Raw genomic sequence first — 22,689 nt, forward strand, 5'->3', positions numbered from 1 at the left:
GAACACAGGTTTGACCGGAGCTAACCAATGTTATATAGAAGTCAGAGAACTTTCTGCAGAATAAAATATTACCACATCAATTCCAAGGTTTCAAGTAGTTCTCAGTGTCAGGTTTCTAAATAAGAGCATAATGTTCAGTATCTCAGAGTCACATGCTTACAGGAGATGAGTTATGTTTACATTACAATCTCTAACTTTGAGTCTAAAGAAACACTGGATCACATTCTCTCATGCCTACCTCTCTTCTGTCTGCCCTCAATCCACAGGATATCTCAAACTACCAAATATATTTTAATGCTGGAGTTTTCTTGATCTTACCAGAAGCTGTCAATGAAATTTTCACACGATCACATCATGACTGCCACCTGGCTGACAGTGACTGTAAGACATCACTGTATAATACACATCTTGATTTTAGAGAGGTTAAAATGTACAAAATATATGTCTCAGGGGGTGCCTGGCTGGGTCAGTCGGTGAAGCATCCGACTCCTGATTTCGGCACAGGTCCTAAGATTGAGCCCCATGTGGGGCTCCGTCTTGGGCATGGAGCCTGCTTAAGATTCCCCTTCCTCTCTGCCCACCCCTCGCCCCAAAAGTAGGTCTCAGAATAAATTAGACTATAATTTCAACTCGCTGCAAAACCATTTACAGTTATTAAACAGGGAAAATTACGGCAGAAAATGAAAAGGGAGGATAAACTATGAATATATGTATCGCTCAATAATAAAAGACAAAATTTAAAGTTGGTTCTCTTAGTCAAAATATCACAACTTCTATTGATGAATAAGTTAGTTCAACATGTTCCAGTTTGTTGGTAGTGACCATGAGCAATTTGCTCTAATAGCTTGACAAGACAACATGAAATTTTAAAAACATACCTAAATTTAAAGTTGAGTAACACATTAAGATACAACTTATATGCAAAAATGTATCCGAACGGTAAATTTGCAAAGAATTACTGAGATATCGAAATACACTGTACAGCCTGGATTCTGACTGCAATACTTTAAAAAACATGAACATGAATTTGGATATACAATTAAAGGAAGGTCTCCTGAATAAAAGACACACAAGAAGCCGTGGAGTCCACAGGGATAAACAGATTAAGCATTCACCTTCTCATTCACATGGACAAGTAAAAATGCTTCAAAGGTAGGGACAATTCTCTTACAGTTGCCTTTTTAACACAGAAGACTGTTTTGTTTGGTGGCTTACCAAAACTGGACACATTTGGGAAAGAGGCTTCCATTACAGGCTGATCACTGAGCTTCACAACTATACAGGTAGATGCTTCAGAATCGTCAGTTCTTATCTTAGCAGCTACATATTTTTCATCAGGAGCAACTCTGATACAATCAATGAAGGGTTGGTCTAACTTAAGTTCCTCCAAATTGAATAAAACTTCGTAATTATCATTATCTGCTGCATAAAGGAAAGTATGAAAGTGTTAACTCCACAAGACATACTTAAAAAAATCTTTAAACCATATTTCAATGTTTTGAATTAGCATTCCCCTTCTATGAGAGGCTACATTCTGGCTTCCTTCAGCATTGATAGCAGCTTGATTTGCATAGAAACTGGTATTTCTTATTTAATATTAGCCTATGCTATTCAGTACTATTCTGTGCGTCAGTCTATGTGATATTATTTGATAGATATAGTCTAGTATTTATAGACCATGGAGAAACTAGAGAGTAACAGAATGTAAATGACACTGAATAATCTATGTAAAAGGCCCAGCATAGTACCTGGGATATAGGAGATGCTTAAAAAATACTGGTTCCCACCTCCATTCTCCCCACCAAAGCTTTTGGGTATAGCTGTTTTAACTGTCTCTTGAGCAAATCCAGATATTAACTAGTCATTTTTTTTTTAATGCAGAAATGATCTAAAAAAAATATATTTTCTATACCTTTGAGAAATTATAACCGAATTTCCTATGAGAAATGTGAAATATGAAAAATCAGAGTAAGTTAGAAAAAAAGGAAGACCTATGATGTACCTTCTTCATCTTTGGAACGAACCAAGCAGCAACCTTCCTGATAATAAACGAAACCACCATGCTTAACCTGACCAAAAAAAAAAAGGTTTATTTAATAATAATTTAAACACAGTTTAATTAACTGTTTGATGGTTTAACCATTTAATTTTTTTAAAAGACTTTTAATTTATTCGAGAGAGAGAGTGAGAGCACGAGCTGGGGGGAAGGGTCGGAGGGAGACGGAGAAGCAGACTCTCCATTGAGAAGGGAGTCCAACGCGGGGCTCAATTCCAGGACCCTGAGATCATGATCTGAGCTGAAGGCAGATGCTTAGCTAACTGAGCCATCAAGGAGTCCCTGGTCTGACCATTTAAGATGAAGAAGAAATGAGATCTTTTATAAAAAGACCTGTCTGTGAATGAACACATACAAAATATAAAATGGATCACTTTTTACAACACAATAACTAAGATATGGTTTTCATACATTCACAATCACTGGATTGTTTCTAATACATAAATGTAAAAGGGAACAAAGAGAAGGCATAACAAAATCTGTTTTGCCTCTGATGACGGTAACAAACCACTTTAGCTATATTTTGGGAGTATCTGACATCCCTATGGTGGGATTCAGTTAACAAAAGATTGAAAGGCATCTTTAAGGTAATCTAAAATGAGGCAGATGAAAAAACAGAGGTTCAGATTAGTCTGAAAACACAATCAGTAACTTGCTCAGGTTATTTCCTCTAAAATATGCCGTCACTACCAGCTGTCCTGGTTTCAATTTGATTTTTTAAAAAAATATTTATTTATTTATTTGAGAGAGAGAGAGAGAGTGCAAGTGAGAGAGCAGGAAGGAGGGGCAGAGGGAGAGAGAGAGACTCAAGCAGACACTGCACTGAGCGTGGAGCCTGACGCGGAGCTCCATCTCAGGACGCTGAGATCACGACCTAAGCTGAAACCAAGAGTACAACGCCCAACCGACTGCACCACCCAGGTGCCCCTCAATCTGATTTATACAAAGCATCTTATGGGTTGACAGATATACATAATTTGAGATTGAGAGAATACCCAATATATAAATAGTGCTCTTGTCCAATACCTACATATTAAATGCAATTGATTGAAGGATATGACTTCAGGTAGCCTAAGTCACATTTATTACCTGCTACTTAATGGCTTATTTTGAATCTAGAATTCCTGATTCTTAACCTACTGCTATTTCCATTATACTATGAATGTGATTTTCATTTATAAGCTGTGGTTCTATTTTCCAGTCTTACTGAAAAAGTTGCAACATGCATGTTCAATGTGCTTCAACTGGATATTTATGACTGTGGTAACACCTTTAAATGGTCAATTACTTGGCTTTCATGGTATTACACTAAAGGGAATTTCCTTTTATTACAAAAAATTGCAGACAGGGCAAACAAATACTTTTCAAATAATTAAAAAAAATGATGGTTTCATATGAACTTCTTCTTGGAATTATTTAAAACATTTTATTTATTTATTTATTCTAAAAAATATTTTATTTATTTATTTGACAGAGAGACGGCCAGCGAGAGAGGGAACACAAGCAGGAGGAGTGGGAGAGGAAGAAGCAGGCTCATAGCGGAGGAGCCTAATGTGGGGCTCGATCCCATAATGCCGGGATCACCCCCTGAGCCGAAGGCAGATGCTTAACAACTGTGCCACCCAGGCGCCCCTATTTAAAACATTTTAAAACAGAAGTGGTTGTTTCCAAAAACCAGAATTAACAAAGTAACCTAGAAGTTCATTTTGATTTTGAAATTCATTTATACTTTATTTTAAAAATCATACTATGCTGGGGTGCCTGGGTGGCTCAGCTGGTTAAGCGTCTGCCTTCAGCTCAGGTCATGATCCCTGGGTCCTGGGATGAAGTCCCGCATCGGGCTCCCTGCTCAGCGAGGAGCCTGCTTCTCCCTCTCCCTCTGCCGCTCCCCCTGCTCCTGCTCTCTCACTCTCACTCTCAAATAAATAAATGAAATCGGAAAAAAAAAAAAAATATATATATATATAGGGCGCCTGGGTAGCGCAGTCATTAGGCGTCTGCCCTCGGCTCAGGGCGTGATCCTGGCGCTCCGGGATCGAGACCCACATCGGGCTCCCTGCTCTGCTGGGAGCCTGCTTCTTCCTCTCCCACTCCCCCTGCTCGTGTTCCCTCTCTCGCTGGCTGGCTATCTCTGTCAAATAAATAAATAAATAAATAATATTAAAAAAAAAAAAAAACACACTCTTATTCTTTGTTGTTTAAGTTTTTCAGCATAAAGGCAAAAGCAGTTTAATTCTGTTGTGGGATTATGTCTAGAATCACAAAGTACTTCATTTGCGTCCTGACCGTTAACATCAGATTAAAAAAAAAAAAGACTTAAGATTATCCTACCTCTGCATTGATGATTTCGTATTCTTCTTGTGGCTGTGTTTCTAATTTTGTTCTCACTTTTTCAAACACATCCATGTTTTTTGAAAGTGATTTTTCGTTTTCTTGTTTAATAGGCAGAAAATCCTGGAAAAAATTTTATTGGTATGATCATATTTCAAACTAGAGAGAAAAACCTCTGCTTTTTAGAGATCATCCCTATTTCCTTTTCATGCAAGTACTACAATGGTAGGTCTATACTTATGAAATAATATGCATTTCACAGATCTTAAATGCTTTCCTAAACTCAATAAATGCTGTTTTTTAAGCTCTTTTTCATTTCAAAATGTGAACAAAGAAAATAAGGTGGACACCTGATGGCTATACTATCAGTTACCACGTTTAAGTCCTTAAGGTGCAGAAGCACTAAGAAGCACTGGAAAATATGTAGATATACTATCAGAAAGATGTATACAAAATTAGGCAATAAAGGAAAGGATGCTTACATATTTAGTAGTCAGGGGAAGAGTTAGAAAAAAATGTTTACTGAGTTTTATAAAGTATAATGCCTCCTAAAACGAGGGAAATTTCAAAGGGAGAGGAAGAGATTATTTTTATTAATAAATGTTCATTATTATTTTTATTCACAGAAAGAATTATAAGAAACATGTCTTATTTTATATCTTCATTAGCCATAATTTTCTTCTCTTGTGGGGATAAGGAATCCCCCAAATAGAACTGTTTATCAGATCAAAAGGTTAATTAATACTTTATAAGAACAGAACTTTTTTTTAAGTTTAAGGAAAAAATAATACGTTCACTGTATAAACAGAATAAGAAAAAATAATGGACAATTAATGAACATGAGTAGAGATATAGATAAAAGCTAAAGAAGCACTCAATATCCTATTGGATGCAATAAGCTAAGAACTTTAGGTGACCTCTGGTGAACATGTAAATGCCACATAAATTATTAAAATTTGGATAAGGCAAAAACCTCAGTTATCAAAATAAAAAAAGGTTCACTAGGAGTGCCTGGGTGGCACAGCGGTTAAGCGTCTGCCTTCGGCTCAGGGCGTGATCCCGGCGTTATGGGATCGAGCCCCACATCAGGCTCTTCTGCTATGAGCCTGCTTCTTCCTCTCCCACTCCCCCTGCTTGTGTTCCCTCTCTCGCTGGCTGTCTCTCTCTCTGTCAAATAAATAAATAAAATCTTTAAAAAAAAAAAAGAGGTTCACTAATTCAACACTTCACAGGTTTGCCTTGGTTAAGCAAAAGAATTCTAGCCAAGATTTTCAACATCAGCTTTCTGCCAAAGATGACAACTGCACAGTGATTTGTGCCAGAGGGGCACTAAGCTGTTGGTAAGGATCTCTAACAGCTGGTAAATATTTATTGCACAAGTGTGTCCATGATACTTTACCAACACTGTTGAGAATGTAAGCTATGAATACAGTTTATATCACAAAGAGCTTACAATCTAAAATTAAACACAAGAACAAAATAGAAATAACACCAAAACAAATTAAATGGAAAAACAATCATTTCCACAAAGTTTTTCCTTTGGACTTTTTGAGATACTTTATGATTTGGATTAGAGTCCACTTAGGAACAACTGTTGTTATGGTAGTCCAAGTCATTCAGTCTCTACTTCAATCATATGCTTAGCATCCTTGAGTAATCATTTGAAATCCAATCCTGGAGGCTCATATGTTTTTCATTTATTTCTTAGCATTTTCACAAAACTTAGAGGTGATCTTTAGAGTAGTGAGGTAAACTACCTGTATCAATAATTTCCAAATAACATCTGAAACACAAATTAGAAGATCACTAGAAATCTATCCTGAAACTACAACTTAGCAATAGGAACTACCTTTTCATTTCCAGATAACATTGCTTATTTGTTCTGTAATTCCACTGGAACTTTTGAAGTAGAGTCAGGACAGCTATGAAGAGTACCTCTGTCCACCTTGCAGTTTCTAGCACATTCTGTGTCAGGGAGCTAGGCCTGTTACTTTTAAATAACCATTCTTCTTCTTTTTAAAAAAAATACCCATTCTTATAGAGCCATGGCCAATGCAGGGCTAAGGCAACAGAACTGGGAATAATACCTGTCCTCTTAGCTCAATTTATTTTACTTCTTGATTAACCTTTTTCTGGGTCAAAAATCCAAACAAACTGAGCTTATCTGAACCAAAATAACCCTGCAAGCAACAGGACCTTTTTTTTTTTTTAAAAAAAAAAAGATTTTATTTATTTATTTGACAGAGACAGCCAGCGAGAGAGGGAACACAGCAGGGGAGTGGGAGAGGAAGAAGCAGGTTCCCAGCGGAGGAGCCCGATGTGGGTGGGACTCGATCCCAGAACGCCGGGATCACGCCCTGAGCCGAAGGCAGATGCTTAACGACTGTGCTACCCAGGCGCCCAGGCAATAGGACTTTTAACTGCCTTAATAAAATAGAAGTAGAATTCAGAGCTTTATAAATAATTCCTCAAAAGGAACGACTCCCAGGAAAATGGAGATTTTACATAATATCCATAAATCCAAAATAGTCAATATCAAAGTTGTTTTTGGTTTTAATTCTGTCCCAGCAATACCCACTGGGTATTTTAAGTTTTCATTTCAATGCCATTTAGCAATATAATTAGAGTACACAGCTAAACCTATCTATTTTAGCCAAGTATCTTAATACCTTAATATTCTGGTTTAAAGAGCATATACTACCTAATGGAACTCAGGTGAGGATAGCTTTAACTTAAAATTTTGAGGTTACATGAAAAGTATCACTCCATTAGTGGAAAAAGGCACTCTTTCCCACCTTCCAGGTGAACTACGATAAAACCACTTTAACAATGAAACTTATGAAACAGGAGGATGAAATATATAAACTTCATTATGGCAAAAATCAATTCTAAAGACAAAAACTGCACAGTAGAAACACACTGGACAGCTTTTAGTCAAGATGGTACCATTAATAAATGGCTAATTCCAAGTCCAGGGCAGGAGAGTAAAAAAATAGGCTTGTCAGAAAGCAAGGAAATGCCCAAAGCTTAATGGAGATGTGTTAAAAGGGCCAGTTTGTAGAGGTTCCTACATTTGGGACAATTTGAACATCAAAAAGAATAAGGATTGTAACTGATACTACCTTGAAAAATATTAAAATTCATATTCTGAAAATAAGCCAAAACAAACAACAAAAAACTCCCCAAACACACCAAGCCAGAATTAAAAAAGAGGCTTCAACAAAAAAGAAAACTCCTTACAGAATAATATCAGCAAATAAATACAGAAATAACAGAATCAGAAAATCATTAGCAACCCCAGTGACAAATGATTAGGGTAAAGATCATCAATGGTTGTTAAACTTATTAGGTGAAATGATGTTGAGTAACACAATGCTAATACAGTACCAAGTACTACCCTACTGATTACTTAGTAACTGCAAAGAGAATAAGGCTCCCTTTACTTATGGAGAGAACCAGCAATGATCACCTTAACCAAAATTATCAAGCTTTACACATTAATAGTGGGACAAACTGACATTATAGGACCCCTGAAATATAACATGAAGCATTTCAACTTCAGAAGACAAAAAGAGAGGGGCGCCTGGGTGGCACAGCGGTTAAGCGTCTGCCTTCAGCTCAGGGCGTGATCCCGGCGTTATGGGATCGACCCACATCAGGCTCCTCCGCTGTGAGCCTGCTTCTTCCTCTCCCACTCCCCCTGCTTGGTGTTCCCTCTCTCGCTGGCTGTCTCTATCTCTGTCGAATAAATAAATAAAATCTTTAAAAAAAAAAAAAAAGAAGACAAAAAGAGAGTAAACCTAAAGGAAGTAGAAGAAATGGAATAAAGTTGTTTCAATGAAATGGACGAAGAAACTAGAGAAGATCAACAAAATAAAGTTTGTTGTTGATTTTTTATATTAAAAAAAAGTTGGTCCTCTGATAAATGTACTAAGAAGACAAGAGTGATTAAAAAAAGAATATTAGAAATGAAAAATGTGGTGTAACTACAGATATAATACAGATTAAAAAAAACACAATAAAGTTCTTTATGCCTATATATTTGAAAACAGATAAAATGAATCATTTTCCAGAAAATAAATGAATTACCCAAACAGATAAAAACAGAAGAGCTGCATAAGCCAGTAACTATCAAAGAAATTAAACTGGTAATTAAGTGTCCTTTTCTTAAAAAAGACACCAAACCCAGACGCTTTCCAAAGTAGCTTTCTTTTCTTTTTTTTTTTTTTTTAAGATTTTATTTATTTATTCGACAGAGAGAGACAGCCAGAGAGAGAGGGAACACAAGCAGGGGGAATGGGAGAGGAAGAAGCAGGCTCATAGCAGAGGAGCCTGATGTGGGGCTCGATCCCATAATGCCGGGATCACGCCCTGAGCCGAAGGCAGACGCTTAACCGCTGTGCCACCCAGGCGCCCCCCAAAGTAGCTTTCTTAAATCTTCAAGGAACAGATAATCTTTTCATATGCTAAGAAATGTCAATTATTTAAAAGTACTCAACTTATTTTATGAGGCAAATCTAACTTTGACACCAAAAATGGACAATGACAACATAAGACAATTAAAAATCAATCTTACTGTGAAACATGGACAAAAAAAAAAAAACTAAAAATACAATGAATAAATGTATTTTTAAAAAAGCACAAAACGAAAAATAGTAACAGTAATAGTAAATCCCCATGTGACCAAGTAGGATATATCTTAAGAATGAAAGGCTGGTTCAACATTAGTAGTTCAAATCTACTAATGTAATCTAACACAAATAAAGGAGATAAATCTTAGGGCCATTTCCATTAATGCAGAAAAAAATAGAAAATAATCAAGACACTAAAAAAATGATAAAACCTTAAATTAGGAATAGAGAATTTAGAGAAATTAGGAACTTCTTTGACTTGATAAATGGCTTCTTTGTTGCTTTACACAGTGTAGACCATACTAAATCTGTAATTAACACACGTGAAGTGTATTCATATTAGTACACATCTTATTTAGTATCCATGAAACACTTCTCAATAACCTTAATTATACTCCTTTAAAATATCTAGTTATATTTGCTGTTTCATTATTCAAAAGTGATTGTTAAATGAAGAGAGGTAATTGTTTTCTATGCCCCCTGCTTCCAATTCCTTTCCTCCCTTCTCTTGACACTCCTAAGATTTCTGCCCTTCTCATTCCACTGACTGCTCTTGTCAAGGTCACGGATGGCCACAGCACTGCAGAACACAAATGTTATTCTAGGTAAGGTGTTATTTGACCTATAAGCATCAGGACACAGTTCATAACTTCCTCCTTCCAAGAACACTTTTCTTCACTTGACTTCCAGGACACCTCATTCTTACTGTTTTCCTCCTATCTCACTAGCCCTTCTCAGTCTTGTTAGCAGTTCCTATTCAACTCCCTGGCTTCTTAACATCAGCATGTCCTGGATCACTTCTTCATCTACAGTCTGTACTAATTGCCTTGGTGATCTCATCCAGCCTCATGACCTTAAATGCTATTCATATGCTGAGAACTCCCAAATTTGTATTTCCACACTGAACCTTTCCCCTACACAAGCTGAACCCGTTTATCCAAGTGACTACTCAACACTTCTACCTGGATGGCTAATAGGTATGTCGAAAAATGTCCCAAACTGAACTTCCAATCTCCCCATGTACCTTCTCCCCTCAAAAACTCTGGTTCTTTAATCACTCCTATCTTGATAAATGACAATTCTGTCCTTCCAGCTGCTCAAGGCTTAAAACCACAGTCTTCTCTGTCCTTCTCTCTTGATACAACCAAGCAATCTGCAAATCCTTTCAATTCCACTTGCAAGATCTATCCAGAATCTAACCACTTCTTACTCTTGTACTGGTACTACTTTGTCTGTACAGTTATCCTTTCTCCTTTGGATAAGGAGAAAGCCTAAATGCTCTGTTTCTGCTTCTGTCTTCCACAGGCTATTTTCAACAAAAGAGCTACAGTGAGCCTAAAGTCAGATCATATCACGTCTTCACTCAAAGCCCTCCAATGGTTTTCCATCTCACTCAAGAGGAAAAGTGAAAATCCTTGCAATGGCCTACCGACCTTGATGACCCCATCTGCTACTACACTCCTCCCATGCACGCTTACTCTGAGCCACACTGGCCTTTTTGATACGGCCTGAACCTGACTGGATTGCTCCTACCTCAGTTTTTAGAACTTGCTATGCCCTATGCCCAATCACCTCCTCCAAGCTATTGCTCAAATGTCACCTTCAGTTAGGCCTTCCCTGACCATCCTATTAAAATAACAATCTCCATATGGCCTGTTCATTCTTTCCTTGTCTTATTTTCTGTTTCACTGTACCTACTGACTCTGACATACTTTGTTTCATTCATATGTTTCGTTTTCTTCTCCCTTCTCTCAACTAGAATGGTAAGCTTCATGAAGGCAGGGATTTTGTTCCCTTTGCTCACTGCTACATATCAGATTGCTAGAATGGTGCATAAGTGTTCAACAAATAACTGCTGAGTAGAATGAAAGCATAAAACAAAAATGTAAAGACCTATTTAAACAAAAGACATAAACAAAGTGAAAAGACATAGCACAAATTACAAAAAAGGTATCTACAGTATAAAAGACAACGGACATCTAAAGAACTTTCACAAATCAGTAAGAAAAAGAAAACCCAATAAGAAGAATGGTCAAGGCATATGACTAAGTAATTCAAGATAAAACCAAAGGAGTTAATGAACACAGAAAAGAAGCTCAACTTCATTATTAATCAGGGCAATGAATATTAAACAATGAAATACTTGACACATTTATCTGTTGGAAGGGCAAAAAGGAACAGGTCTGATAATACAAGTGAGATATAAATAGAACTCTCATATATTCCTTGTTTGCATTTAAGATGGTTTATCAACTTAATTTGAAAATGAAACATCAGCATATTCTAATTTTAGGTATAAGAATCTAGAAACAGTCTAGCACATATGATTAAGGAGATACATATAAGATCATGTTTTGCAGCTTTTGTTTTGTAATCTGGAAATTGGAGAAAATCTACATGCCTGTCCAAAGAAAATGGATTAACTGTGATATATTAAACAATGGAATACTACATAGTAGTTGTACTAAACAGACTAGCAATACACATATTAATGTGTAATCTCAAAATCGTAAGTTGAACAAAAGTTATACAATTGTATGTATAATATATAAAGTTTCAAAACATGTAAAACACTCCTATATGTCATCTGTGGATACAAATACATGTGCAATTTAGATAAAAACACACATGGAAAGATAGATTAAGGACAATGATCACCGCTGGGGAGGTTAGGGAATGTGATACAGGAAGTATACAAGAGTCTTCAAATATATGTTATTTTTCCAGTTAAGAAAAATCACACCAAGTAGTGAGTACATGGGTATTTATTATGGTATTGACTTTGTTAGTATTTGTAACAGTTTATAATAAAAGGTGCTAAGAAAGAAAGATACTAGGAATCAGGTTACCTGATGTCTAGTTCTGACTCTGCTAATTTTTTTACTTAACCTTGGACTGTGGCTCTGGTTTTTTCATTTGCAAAGAAAGAGCTCATGCACTTTCTGATTTCAAAACTTACTACACAAAGCTACAGCAATCAAGACAGTGTGGTACCGGCATAATGACAGACATACGGATCAACAGGCTAGAACTGAGAGTTCAGAAATAAACCTTTACATTTACTGATTTTTTGACAATGGTGTGAACACAATTCAATGGAAAAAGAATAGTCTTTTCAACAAACACCGCAGGAATAACCAGACATATTTCTACAAACGAATGAGGGTGGATCCCAACCCCTCACACCATATATAAAAATGAATTTAAAACAAATCACAGAAAGAACTCAGACTGGATGATTTCTGGTGTCTTTCTTCCAATAATAAAATTTATAATTACGTGAAAATAAAAAATTTATTCATTCAACTATAAGTTCATTCCACAAACATTTACTACTTATCTACTATGAGGAAGTCATTAGGCCATATATTGGACATACAAAGATACGCATTATAAAATTCTTGTCTTTGTGGATTTCACAGTCTAATGAGAGAAAGTTCAAAACAATATATTAATAGCACAGAATTAAATATAGTATGGTTCTTATGGCCTCTACCTACATATGGATAATTCTTCCCAAATTCCACACTCATATATTCAACTTATTGAAATCTCCACCTTAGTAGTGAATTACATTTATTCCTTCTCCTTCCTCATTTTTTTAAATTTCTTTTTGGTGTGGGGTGGGGGGGAAGGGCAGAGGGAGAGAATCTTAAGGCAGGCTGCAGGCCCAGCACCGGAAGTGACACGGGGCTCGAACTCGTGACCCTTATATCATGACCTGAGCGAAAATCGAGAGTTGGACACTTAACCAACTGAGCCACCCAAGCGCCCCTTTTCCTTCCTCACTCTTAAGATCTAAGTAACAAGAAGGGTATACTTGTGACTGTGACAAGTCCAACTGAAATATAATGATGACCTAAATGTGCTTTGGAATTTAATGATTTTGTTAAGTTAACACGGTGCCTATCTGGGTAAAGCGGGGAGGGGGAAGGTGACAGAGACACTACCCTGTAATGAAACACAGGAAGATTTTGAAGCAAAACATCTATTAAGTGGGATAAAGACCATAATAGCTTTGTGTGTTTGTGGGGAATGGGGGTTGAGTTAAAAACAACTTTTCTAAGAGGCTTTTGAATTTTAGAATCCAAACAGAAGAGGGATTATCATCCTATATTCACTATTTGTCCACTAAGATGTCCCCAACAAAATGGAATCACCCTATAATGATGAAGTTTGACTGATTCTATCTCTTCAATCTTCCCTCAAATCTTCTACTTTTCTCCATTATCATGGCAGATATATTTGAATGTGCCTATAGGCACCAACTACTTTTTTTTTTTACTTTATTATATCTGTAGGAGCGAACAAAGTTGGAACTGAGTGTATGCTTACTGAAAGAAAATGTGCATTGTTTATAGGTCTCTTCATAGCATCCCTGGGTCCCAGTGATCATAAAAGATAGACAGCACAGCTTTCATTTCTCATAGAAGAAATGACTGATGTACCACATGTGAAAGTGGGACCGGTTTTTCAGGTGAAAGAGTTACTAAAAGAGCTATTGAGTCAGGTTAAAGTTTCTGGGTGACAAGAATCTATGAAAGAGAATTGGAAAGTTGCTTTAGGGACAAATGTAGGAAAAAAATAGTCAACCTCCTGTTCAGGCTGTGAGCTAATCTCAGCTGTCAGTCTGCCGGTAATTCCTGCCTACTATTTATAAACTAAGACTCAAGATAAATGTACTAGATGACAAAATGTTCCAAACGAAGTGCAAAATAAAATGACCTAAAGACCCAAAATTTTTTGAATAGGTAAAATTTAAAGTTTATGTTTCTTAAGTAGAATAAAGCTGCACACACACACAAAAGGTAATAATGAAATAAAAGACATGAAGAATTTCTGAGTAAAGAAAGAATAAATGTGTTAAACTAAGCCAAGATACTATAAAAAGAAAAATAATTTGAAAGACTAAGACGTAAAGAGTAAAAAAGTCTAAGAACCACAGATAAAAAGTTAAAAGCGAAAACAAACAAAAAACAGACAAAAAACCAAAACCCATGAGCATGAGCTAAGAGGAAACCTTGGGGGAAAAAAAAAGAATCCAATAAGATGAAAAAAATATAATTTTTAAAAGAGAAGAAGCCACTCAAGTATCCATTGACAAAATGGATATGGTATCCACATTCAATGGAATATTATTCAGCCATAAAGACGATGAAGTTCTGATGTATTCTACAACACGGACGGACCTTTAAAACACGTTAAATGAAATAAGCCAAACACAGAAGGATAAATACCACACGATTACAACTACGTGAATTATCTAGAATAGGCAAATTCATAGAGAAAGAAAATAGATTAAAGGTTATCAGGGGCCTGGAAATGGAGGCAGTGGGGAGTTATTGTTTCATGGATACATTTCTTTTGGGTGACGACAGGGTTTTAGAAATAGTGGTGATGACTGTACAACATTGTAAATGTAATGAATGCCACTGAATTATACGCTTAAAAGTGATTACAACGGCTAATTTTATGTGATACGTGTTTTACCACAATAAAAAAATGAGGTCGTCAAAACAAACTAAAAAGAAAAAAATCAGTATGCAACAAAACAATTTAAACCAGAAACTGAAATATTAAAATAATATGGTAAATTACTGCGAAAGTATCACTCCCAAATGTAATTTAATGAGCCTAAGGAACACAACAAGTATATGGTAGGGAGGCGGCAGCAGCATAAATAGACAGCTTAATCTCTAATCAGTAGGATGACTATATAATTTACCATCCTAACCATGACATTTTTGAGAGGTAAGGGGACACTGTTAATAATTACACAGGAACAACAGGTGTAGACTGGGACTGTCCCACACAAAGAGAATGTGTGGTGACTCTACATATAATGGCAATCAGGTCCTCAAGGTTGAGGTCAGGCCCACAGCTTGGGGTCTGGCCGAAGTACAATAGTCTGAACGCATCTTCCTGAAGGACCCAACTGGCCAAAAATGCAAGCCTTTTTTTCTTTTTTTTTTTCTTTTTTATTTTATTTTATTTTTTATTTTTTAAAGATTTTATTTATTTATTCGACAGAGATAGAGACAGCCAGCGAGAGAGGGAACACAAAGGGGGAGTGGGAGAGGAAGAAGCAGGCTCATAGCGGAGGAGCCTGATGTGGGGCTCGATCCCATAATGCCGGGATCATGCCCTGAGCCGAAGGCAGACGCTTAACCGCTGTGCCACCCAGGCGCCCCTCATTTTTTTTTTTAAACAAAGAATTAACACACACGGAGTTACTAAAGTTTACTAATTTGAGATTTATAAAACAGATTATTAGATTTTGTTAAAAGCTATGGTATTCTAGGAATTTTAGAAAGCTGAATTATACTTTGAAATGCACTGGTCGGCATAAGGATTTCCAAAAGTGAATCATTTTCAATATATATCTTTATATATTACATTATAACTGTACAAATATATATGCATATATTCTTTTATACTTAAATTGAACTACAGACAATTGAGTCTTAACATTTTAAAAATCAAACTAGAACTACTGAGAAAGTTAATAACTGATATCTTACCCATCCTTTATCTTTAAACTAAAATTAATCTTAATGACCTACAAATAGGTTAACTTAAAAAGTCCATACCTTACTTGAGAAGCTCCGACTTGGGATGTTTCTTGCTAACTCTGATATCGTGGGTTTATTCTGCAGACACTTGGTTAGGTGATATTTTTTCAATTTTATTCTATTGTAATAATGATCAGCGAAGTTACAGTGATTCAAGTGCTGTTTCTGCATGCATTTCCCAAGGCGAGGAATACTATACTTCAAAGCCTGGAGAAATAATTTGCTCTTCTGCTGCATGATATCAGAGTCCCTGGTTTATGCTCGCTTTGGGGCTGTCAGCACATGATTTCATAGGTAGGATTACACAGTAGTGGGTCCTCAGAGTATCTAAGATCCGCAGTTCTTATCCCTCCCCTTCAGGGCCATCCACCCTTCAGGTTATGAGTTAACTGCAGACAGCTGATAACTCAGGTTAAAAACACCTGAAAACTTGTGTAAGTTAAAGTTTTATTCAAATCACACTTCTTGGCAGACGTGACTTAAATGTCTCATTTGTAAAGTCAATCCTATCAGGCTCAAACTATGCAGCACAGATTCTGGTACACATGGGGCAAACTAAAAAATAACAAAAATAAATAAATAAATAAATAAATAAATAAATAAAAATTTGCAAACAAACACACAGACTTAATGGGGGCACCTCCAGAACTCTTGAGGGCATTAAAAGTCAAAAAGGCTTTGATCTTAGCAAATCCAGAACGTATCTCTGGTATGTATATGAAGGATAAACTGGAAAAGCCGACTTACTTAATAAAGGTAGAGGAGTTGTTGAGTGCTTAGTGCCAGACACTTTTAAGTACTTTGTCTAATTTAAACTTCATAATGACCTGATAGAGTAGCCATTGTAACATTCATTTTACAGATGAGCAAGCTGTGGCTCTGGGAGGTTTTGGCAAATGCCCTAGGTCACTTGGACAGAAAAGTAGCAGAGCAAAAAGTCCAATCTGGTTGGCTCCAAATCTTGGACGTAACAACAACTGGACTCAACGTTGAAAAGATATTTAGCTCTTTAGTTAAAACAAAACACATCACTTCAGGATGAACAAATAAAATGTGAGCCCCTGGTTTCTGTTGAAAAGATGGTTCTCATTAACCCATCAAAGCAAGGCTAGTAAGTTAGTAAGTAGTTAAGAGAGACACCAGGGTTCAGGTCGTCCCTTCGGCACTCACCACCTGTGCCTCAGTTTCTTCATCTGCAAAACTGAGATAATGATACCATTTACCTTATGGAGTTGTTGTAAGAATAAAATTAGACAATTTCTGTAAAGATCTTATACAGTGCCTGGCACGTAGTGTGCACTCAATAAACGCTGGCTACTATTATTGTAAGAGAAATCAAAGTATCTTGCACACTGTTGCATGTCACCATGGAAATCTTCCACAAAACGCCCCTCGGTATCAAAGGTACAATACTGCGTCAGATTTACTAGAGATCTAATCCTCTACGACGCCTCCGCGCCCCCCCCCCATCTCTGTGTCGCAGCAAAATAAAGGGCGAGGGGGGAAAGAGGTAAGTAGCCAACAGTAACCATCCCCAACCCCCGCCCGCGAAGGCCCTGTAACAGGGACCCGAAAGGACCTAAAAAATTATACCCATTCCGGCAGTCTCAATCCATCCATCTTTCATCCGCAGGGAGAAAACAGTATGCAAGGCTAGGGATGGGGGTGGGGGAAGACGAATGGGTGTTCCCGGGGGAACCTACTCGTTTTCCCGGTGCAACTCTCCACCCCAGGGATGAGGCGAAGTGAGCGCAGGGAGACTGGGGGAATGGGGTGGCAGCAGTTTGTGCCACGCGGAGAAGGGACGTCAGGCAAAAAGGGAGGACCAGGGGACTGAGGCGTGACTGGGTGAGGGGAAAATGGGGAGAATCCCTCTTGTACACAGTATGTCCCTCCATACGTACGCAAGTTGAAGGACAGTCGGCGGGGCTCTGCACACCGAAACGAGAGAGGGCACGTCCGAGAACCAGAAGCTTTCGGGAAGGAGCACTGGTGTTACCTCAGTCGCGTCCAGCCGAAGTCTGCGTTCTGCAACGCGCAGAACTACAACCTATCCAGGGCCGCCCAGAGCTGGTTTGCAGCACGCCGGTGTGCGTAACCCCAGTCAAGCACCAACCCTAAGCAGATTTCGCCATGTTTATTGTGGTCATGAGCGTCTTCTCCTACACGTGGGTTTTTTAAAACCCTGAAAGTTTTAAGCCTTTTCGGTCTTTGCTCGTCTTCTGCGCTCGAGATGAGGCAGGGGACAAGGGAAAAAGAGGAGCCAGTGTCCCGCGAGTTCTGCCACAACTCCTTTATTTTTCGGCCCGCCCTCACTAAAGATGGCCGCCAGCAAAAATGGTGCAATGACGCGAGCCGCGCTGCCCTGGTTGCCAAGGAGACGCGAATACCGGAAATGCGGAATTCGGGGAGGGTGCGCGCGCTAGGGCGGTCGGAGGGAGGTCCGGCTCACAGGTCCTGATTGGGAAGAAGTCGGCAGGTCCTGGCAGGGGAGAGCTGTGGTCGTGACAACTCGGGGTATAGGCGACTTTAACGGGATGGAGTCGCGGGTCGCGGACGCCCAGGCTGGCGAGGCTGAGCGAGCTGTGGGTGAAGGCCCAGCAAGCGGCGGCGCCTCTCGCGGGCTTCAAGTCTCGGAGCCCTTGGGAGCCGCCCGCTGGAAGCTCCTGCGGCAGGTAAGGGAGAGTCCACTCGCCTCACCTTTGCATCTGGTCACTTCCCTCGCAGGTACGAGGCGAGCGACCGGCCGCGACTCTCCTCTTGGCAGCTCCGGGAGTTCCCTTGTAGTTTTGCCAGGAGCCACCTGAGAAGCGCCCCCTTGCTTCTACTAAGGGTCCCACCAAAAGGGAGGAATTAGGGTAGGGCAGGGAGGGGGCAGCCAACGCGGAGTTCCTGGGAAACTCAGATGGAAGTAGATCTTCTTTTGGATATGTGTCTGCATCTGGGGGACTTTTCTCTTTGCTCGCCAATCCAGTTGGTGGGACCGCTGCTCCCCATCCTATGCTGCTTCTCTTTCCTGCTTCTGTTTTACTTTTCCCCCGGGTTACTTCTTGCTTCTTATCTGTCTGCCTGAGTCTGGTTCAAAGTTTGGCCCTTTTCTTGGAGATCAGCGTGGTTGAGTGTGTTGGGACTGTGACGTTGCACGTGCGGTCGGTACAGCGGAGTGTGGAAGGTGTTTTAAGAGCTGTCTCTTTTACTGGGATGTGAAGTTTTCATGTTGATCTTGTAGTTTGAAGTGATCAGCGAGATTCTTGGTGTCCAATGTGGTCTGGTCCGGGTGTGTTGGTTTGTTTAATGACGGTTATTTTCTTGTATTTAAGAGTTGCTGCTGTTGCTGGTAACTTCACTTGTATGCAAGCTTGACACATTCCTGATTTGACATCGCCGACCCTCTTTCCAACTTCTCCCCTTCCAAACTTCCTGAAATAAAATCTGTTTATTGTTTTGAACACCAGTGTTGTGCCTCTGCTGAGGTTTCCTCCTGAAAACTTGAATCAAGAGGACACTTTACATTTCTGACTGTTCTATTTCGAGAAGAATTTTCCAGCAGTGGCCACTTTATTTGAGAATGTGTTTAGTTTTTTGAGAGTTACTTTGTTTGCAGTTGTCTCCAATCAGCTTCTTATATGAGGGTTACTTTGTTTCCAGTTGTCTCCAATCAGCTTCTTATATGGTGTCATGACATAACTCAGTGATCATTTCTCAAAGCATTATTGATCCGGTTTTGTTATTGTTACAAAATTATAGGATAACAAATGCATGTCTTCACAGATCATTATAGAAACTTTCTACAGTAAAATGGTTAAAGTTGAATTATCAGTGTAGCCAAATAGGGCCTTGAATTAATCAAATCTTATTGTGATGATTTCAGTGATTCTTAGTATAGTAAGAACTCCAGTTGACCAGCACACGTATTCATTCTGAGTTGCTGTCTACATCAGAACCAGGACAAGCTTTAGCTATGGCTGCCATTTGTACTCCTCATGTTTTGGCATTTAATGTTTTGGTACACATGTGTACTCTGCTTAGAGTCTTCTTATCTTCTTTCCTACTTGTTAAATGACTGTTCATTTTTCAGAACTACATTTTAATGTTTTCTGTGAAGACTCTCCTGACTCCTCCGGGCTGAGTTAGACCCTCTGCTCACTCTACCGGTGAACCCCATTATCATTTTATGATCATTTATTCAGAGTTCATGTAACTTACTAGAATGGGAGTTCTCCCTGGGAAAAGATGGTATTTTATTGATCTCCATCCTCTGCACGTTGTGCGGTGTCTGGCTAGTTGTTTATTTAGCAGATATTAAGTGTTGTGGAAAGCCTGAGAGTAACAGGCTTTAAGTGGCCCATAGTATTAAGTCCTCAGTGTATTTTATCAGTTAGCTGTTAATGAGTAACAAACAACTACGACATTAAGATGGCAGAGAGCATTTATTTTGTTTGTGCGTCTGTGGGCCTCTTGGGAGTTGACTGACATAGGCTGTCATCAGCAGACTGGTTCTAATCCTTGTACCGGTTGGCTGACATATTCTCCTGCGGATGGCAGAGATATAAGAGAGCAAGGGCAACCACAGAAACACATTTTAAGCCCTTGCTAACATCCTGTTGGCCAAAGTAAGATACTTGGCCAAGCTTAAAATCAAAGGGCAGAGTATACTCTTTCCTTGAAGGGGCAAGAAAGGAAGTGAATGTTTTTCCATAGTAAATCTAATCTCCCATGTATATTAAACATCTGTAGGTGCTTAGTAAATATGTCTCAAATGGACCATCCACATCTTGTATGTGTCCAGAACTGGAAAGCTCAGGAATCTAAACAGTGATAGAGAGATGCAGCTCTCTCTCTTAGGGGCATCTGCTTGTATCTGCTTGTTTTTTTCTTCACAGTTCTGTCATTCCCTTACCCCATAGGGCTTCAGTGCTATCTAATGGTCCTTCACTTCTGTGAAGTGAACTGTTCAATATATTTTTTTGGTTTGGTAATTCACCTTTTTTTTAAAATAAAAAACCCCGTTGATCTAGTTCATCATTTGATACCAGGTCACATGATAAATTGCTGACTTTTGAGCCTAGCGCTCACTTTAATCAGATGAAGACTACGGATCAATATTGGTAGAGGCTTTGTATAGTATTCTGTTTTCCTCTTTGTTGGGTCTCATTACCTGATAGCAAAGATGGCTTTTGGCAACTACAGGCTTTCATCATGTGCTCAACTAGTGATCCAGAAGAAATGACCCTTTTCCCCAACAACCAAATAATGTCCATTAAATGTCTCTAATAGGCCAAGCTTGGGCCAGTTGTTGGGTCCAGGAGAATGAGGCACTCTGGCTACCTGGGACATTAGCCCGCCCTGTGTCAAGGAAGATAACAATCCCATCATTATTTCATAGAGTGAGGGAGGGCAGTTCCCAAGAGGAAGGGATGTAGGACAGGTGAAAAAGTAGCAATGACCATTACACACATATTCACGAACACCTATAGAATGAATAATTTTACCTAGAGGTCTAATACTTGATTTAATCCGATTAAGGGAATATTTCACAATATGATTTAAATTAAAACACGATGCCATATGTTTGAAACTACCAGTGCTGAAAGAAACAGCATGATTCTTTGCCTTTTCCTAGTTCTCTGATGTTCAGCAAATTAATATCCCCTTCTTTCCTCTCTCATGTGATTAGTATCTATCCCATAGGGTTAAAGATTTAGTGAAGAGTGTGGTAAGACATGCATTAATTTTTACTTAAAAATTTGGTGTAATTTGCTGATGAGCAATCTAGGCCTGGAGTTTTCTTTGGTAAAATTTTTATTTATGCATTGTATTTTTATTTTTAAAATTAGTTTTAGAGGTAGAATTTAGCAGTTCATTGGTTGTGTATAACACCCAGTGCTCATCACATCAAGTGCCCTCCTTAATGCCCATCACCCAATTATCCCTTCCCCCTACCGACCTAAACATTGTATTTTTAAAATATTTTGGCGCTAGTCAGACTTTTTGTCTCTTCTTGTGTCGGTTTTGGTAGTTGTATTCTAGGAATTTGTCCATTTCATCCAAATATTCATAGTTTTTATAATATCCCTTTGCTATTTTTTAATGCCTGCGGATCTGTAGTGATCTCCCTGTCACATTCATATTTATATTTTCTCTCTTTTTTCTTATTAGTGTTATCAAGGATTTGTCAGTTTTATTAATCTCTTCAAAGAACCAACTTTTGCTCTTTTAATCTTTCTAGCTATATTTTTGTTTATTAATTTCTGTTTTTTTAGGGAACTTAATTTGCTTCTTTTTGTAATTTTTGCAATGGATGCTTAGCTTACTGATTTTTAGCCTTTCCACAAATTTTCCTCTAAGCACGAATTTATCTGCATTTCATATGTCTTGAAATGTGTTTTTATTATTCAGTTCAAAATACTTTCCAATTTCTACTGGATTTTCTTTTTTTTTTTGGTTCATAATTTATTTAGAAGTATATTGCTTCTTTTCCAATATATTTGGTGTTTTAGGTAATGTTTTAGTTATTTTTCATTTGATTATGATTATTAGGTTGTTGATTTTTAGTAATTATACTTGATGATGATGTTTAATGGGATGCCTAATTTCCTTTTTCCTGTAAGTTCCTATTTGCTAGCTATAGAGGCTTGATCAGATTCAGATTAATGTTTTTGGCTTGGTCTGGTTTGGTTGGTCAAGATGATGGTAGACTATGCTTTCATCAGCAATCACAGTGGTGTCTGGTTATTTCTCTTCTTGATGATGATTGTCTAGGTTCATGAATTCATGAGAAGGTTGAAAAATGGTGATATTCTAATTGTGTCATTCCTTCCTCATTTATTACTTGGGATACTACTATAAGGACAAACTTCCCCTTATCTATTTGGATATTCTCAGTTACAGTTCATATAGGAAAGACAGAAAAATACTTGATTCTTTCTCTTTGTTTTCTAGTTTTCCAAATAATAAGCTGGTTCTCTAGCATCCTTTAAAGATCAAAAAAATACCCTGATGAACTCATATGTTTCGATTCTATTACATTTATTACCTTTGTTAATGCTCGTACTGTCCCGTCTTTGGCCAATGGACCCCATTCAAATTGGCTTTGGAG

General features: G+C 38.1%; 2 protein-coding genes across 7 annotated transcripts in view; one reads left to right on the top strand and one right to left on the bottom strand.

Moving 5' to 3' along the window:
- Positions 1-17,828, bottom strand: part of PREPL (prolyl endopeptidase like) — a 53,957-nt gene extending 36,129 nt beyond the window's left edge. The window contains exons 1-5 of one of the 4 annotated variants that reach the window (XM_034659071.1): positions 17,495-17,828; positions 15,609-15,797; positions 4,388-4,510; positions 2,003-2,069; positions 1,216-1,422 (exon numbers count right to left, since the gene is read on the bottom strand). In XM_034659071.1, coding sequence (XP_034514962.1) covers positions 1,216-1,422; positions 2,003-2,069; positions 4,388-4,510; positions 15,609-15,761 — 550 coding nt within the window. In that variant the 5' untranslated portion in view covers positions 15,762-15,797; positions 17,495-17,828. Of the gene's footprint in view, positions 1-1,215; positions 1,423-2,002; positions 2,070-4,387; positions 4,511-15,608; positions 16,146-17,494 lie in introns of all 4 variants that reach the window. The other 3 variants (XM_019809470.2, XM_019809438.2, XM_011236435.3) reach the window with 3 other exon arrangements.
- Positions 17,829-17,986: 158 nt separating this feature from the next.
- CAMKMT (calmodulin-lysine N-methyltransferase) overlaps positions 17,987-22,689 on the top strand; it is a 386,188-nt gene continuing 381,485 nt past the window's right edge. For all 3 annotated transcript variants that reach the window (XM_002912408.4, XM_019809592.2, XM_034659072.1), the window contains exon 1: positions 17,987-18,265. In XM_002912408.4, the coding sequence (XP_002912454.1) occupies positions 18,128-18,265 (138 nt within the window). In that variant the 5' untranslated portion in view covers positions 17,987-18,127. The remainder of the gene's footprint in view (positions 18,266-22,689) is intronic.

The sequence above is a fragment of the Ailuropoda melanoleuca genome, chromosome 4, assembly GCF_002007445.2.
Source record: "Ailuropoda melanoleuca isolate Jingjing chromosome 4, ASM200744v2, whole genome shotgun sequence".
Taxonomy (NCBI): Eukaryota; Metazoa; Chordata; class Mammalia; order Carnivora; family Ursidae; genus Ailuropoda; species Ailuropoda melanoleuca.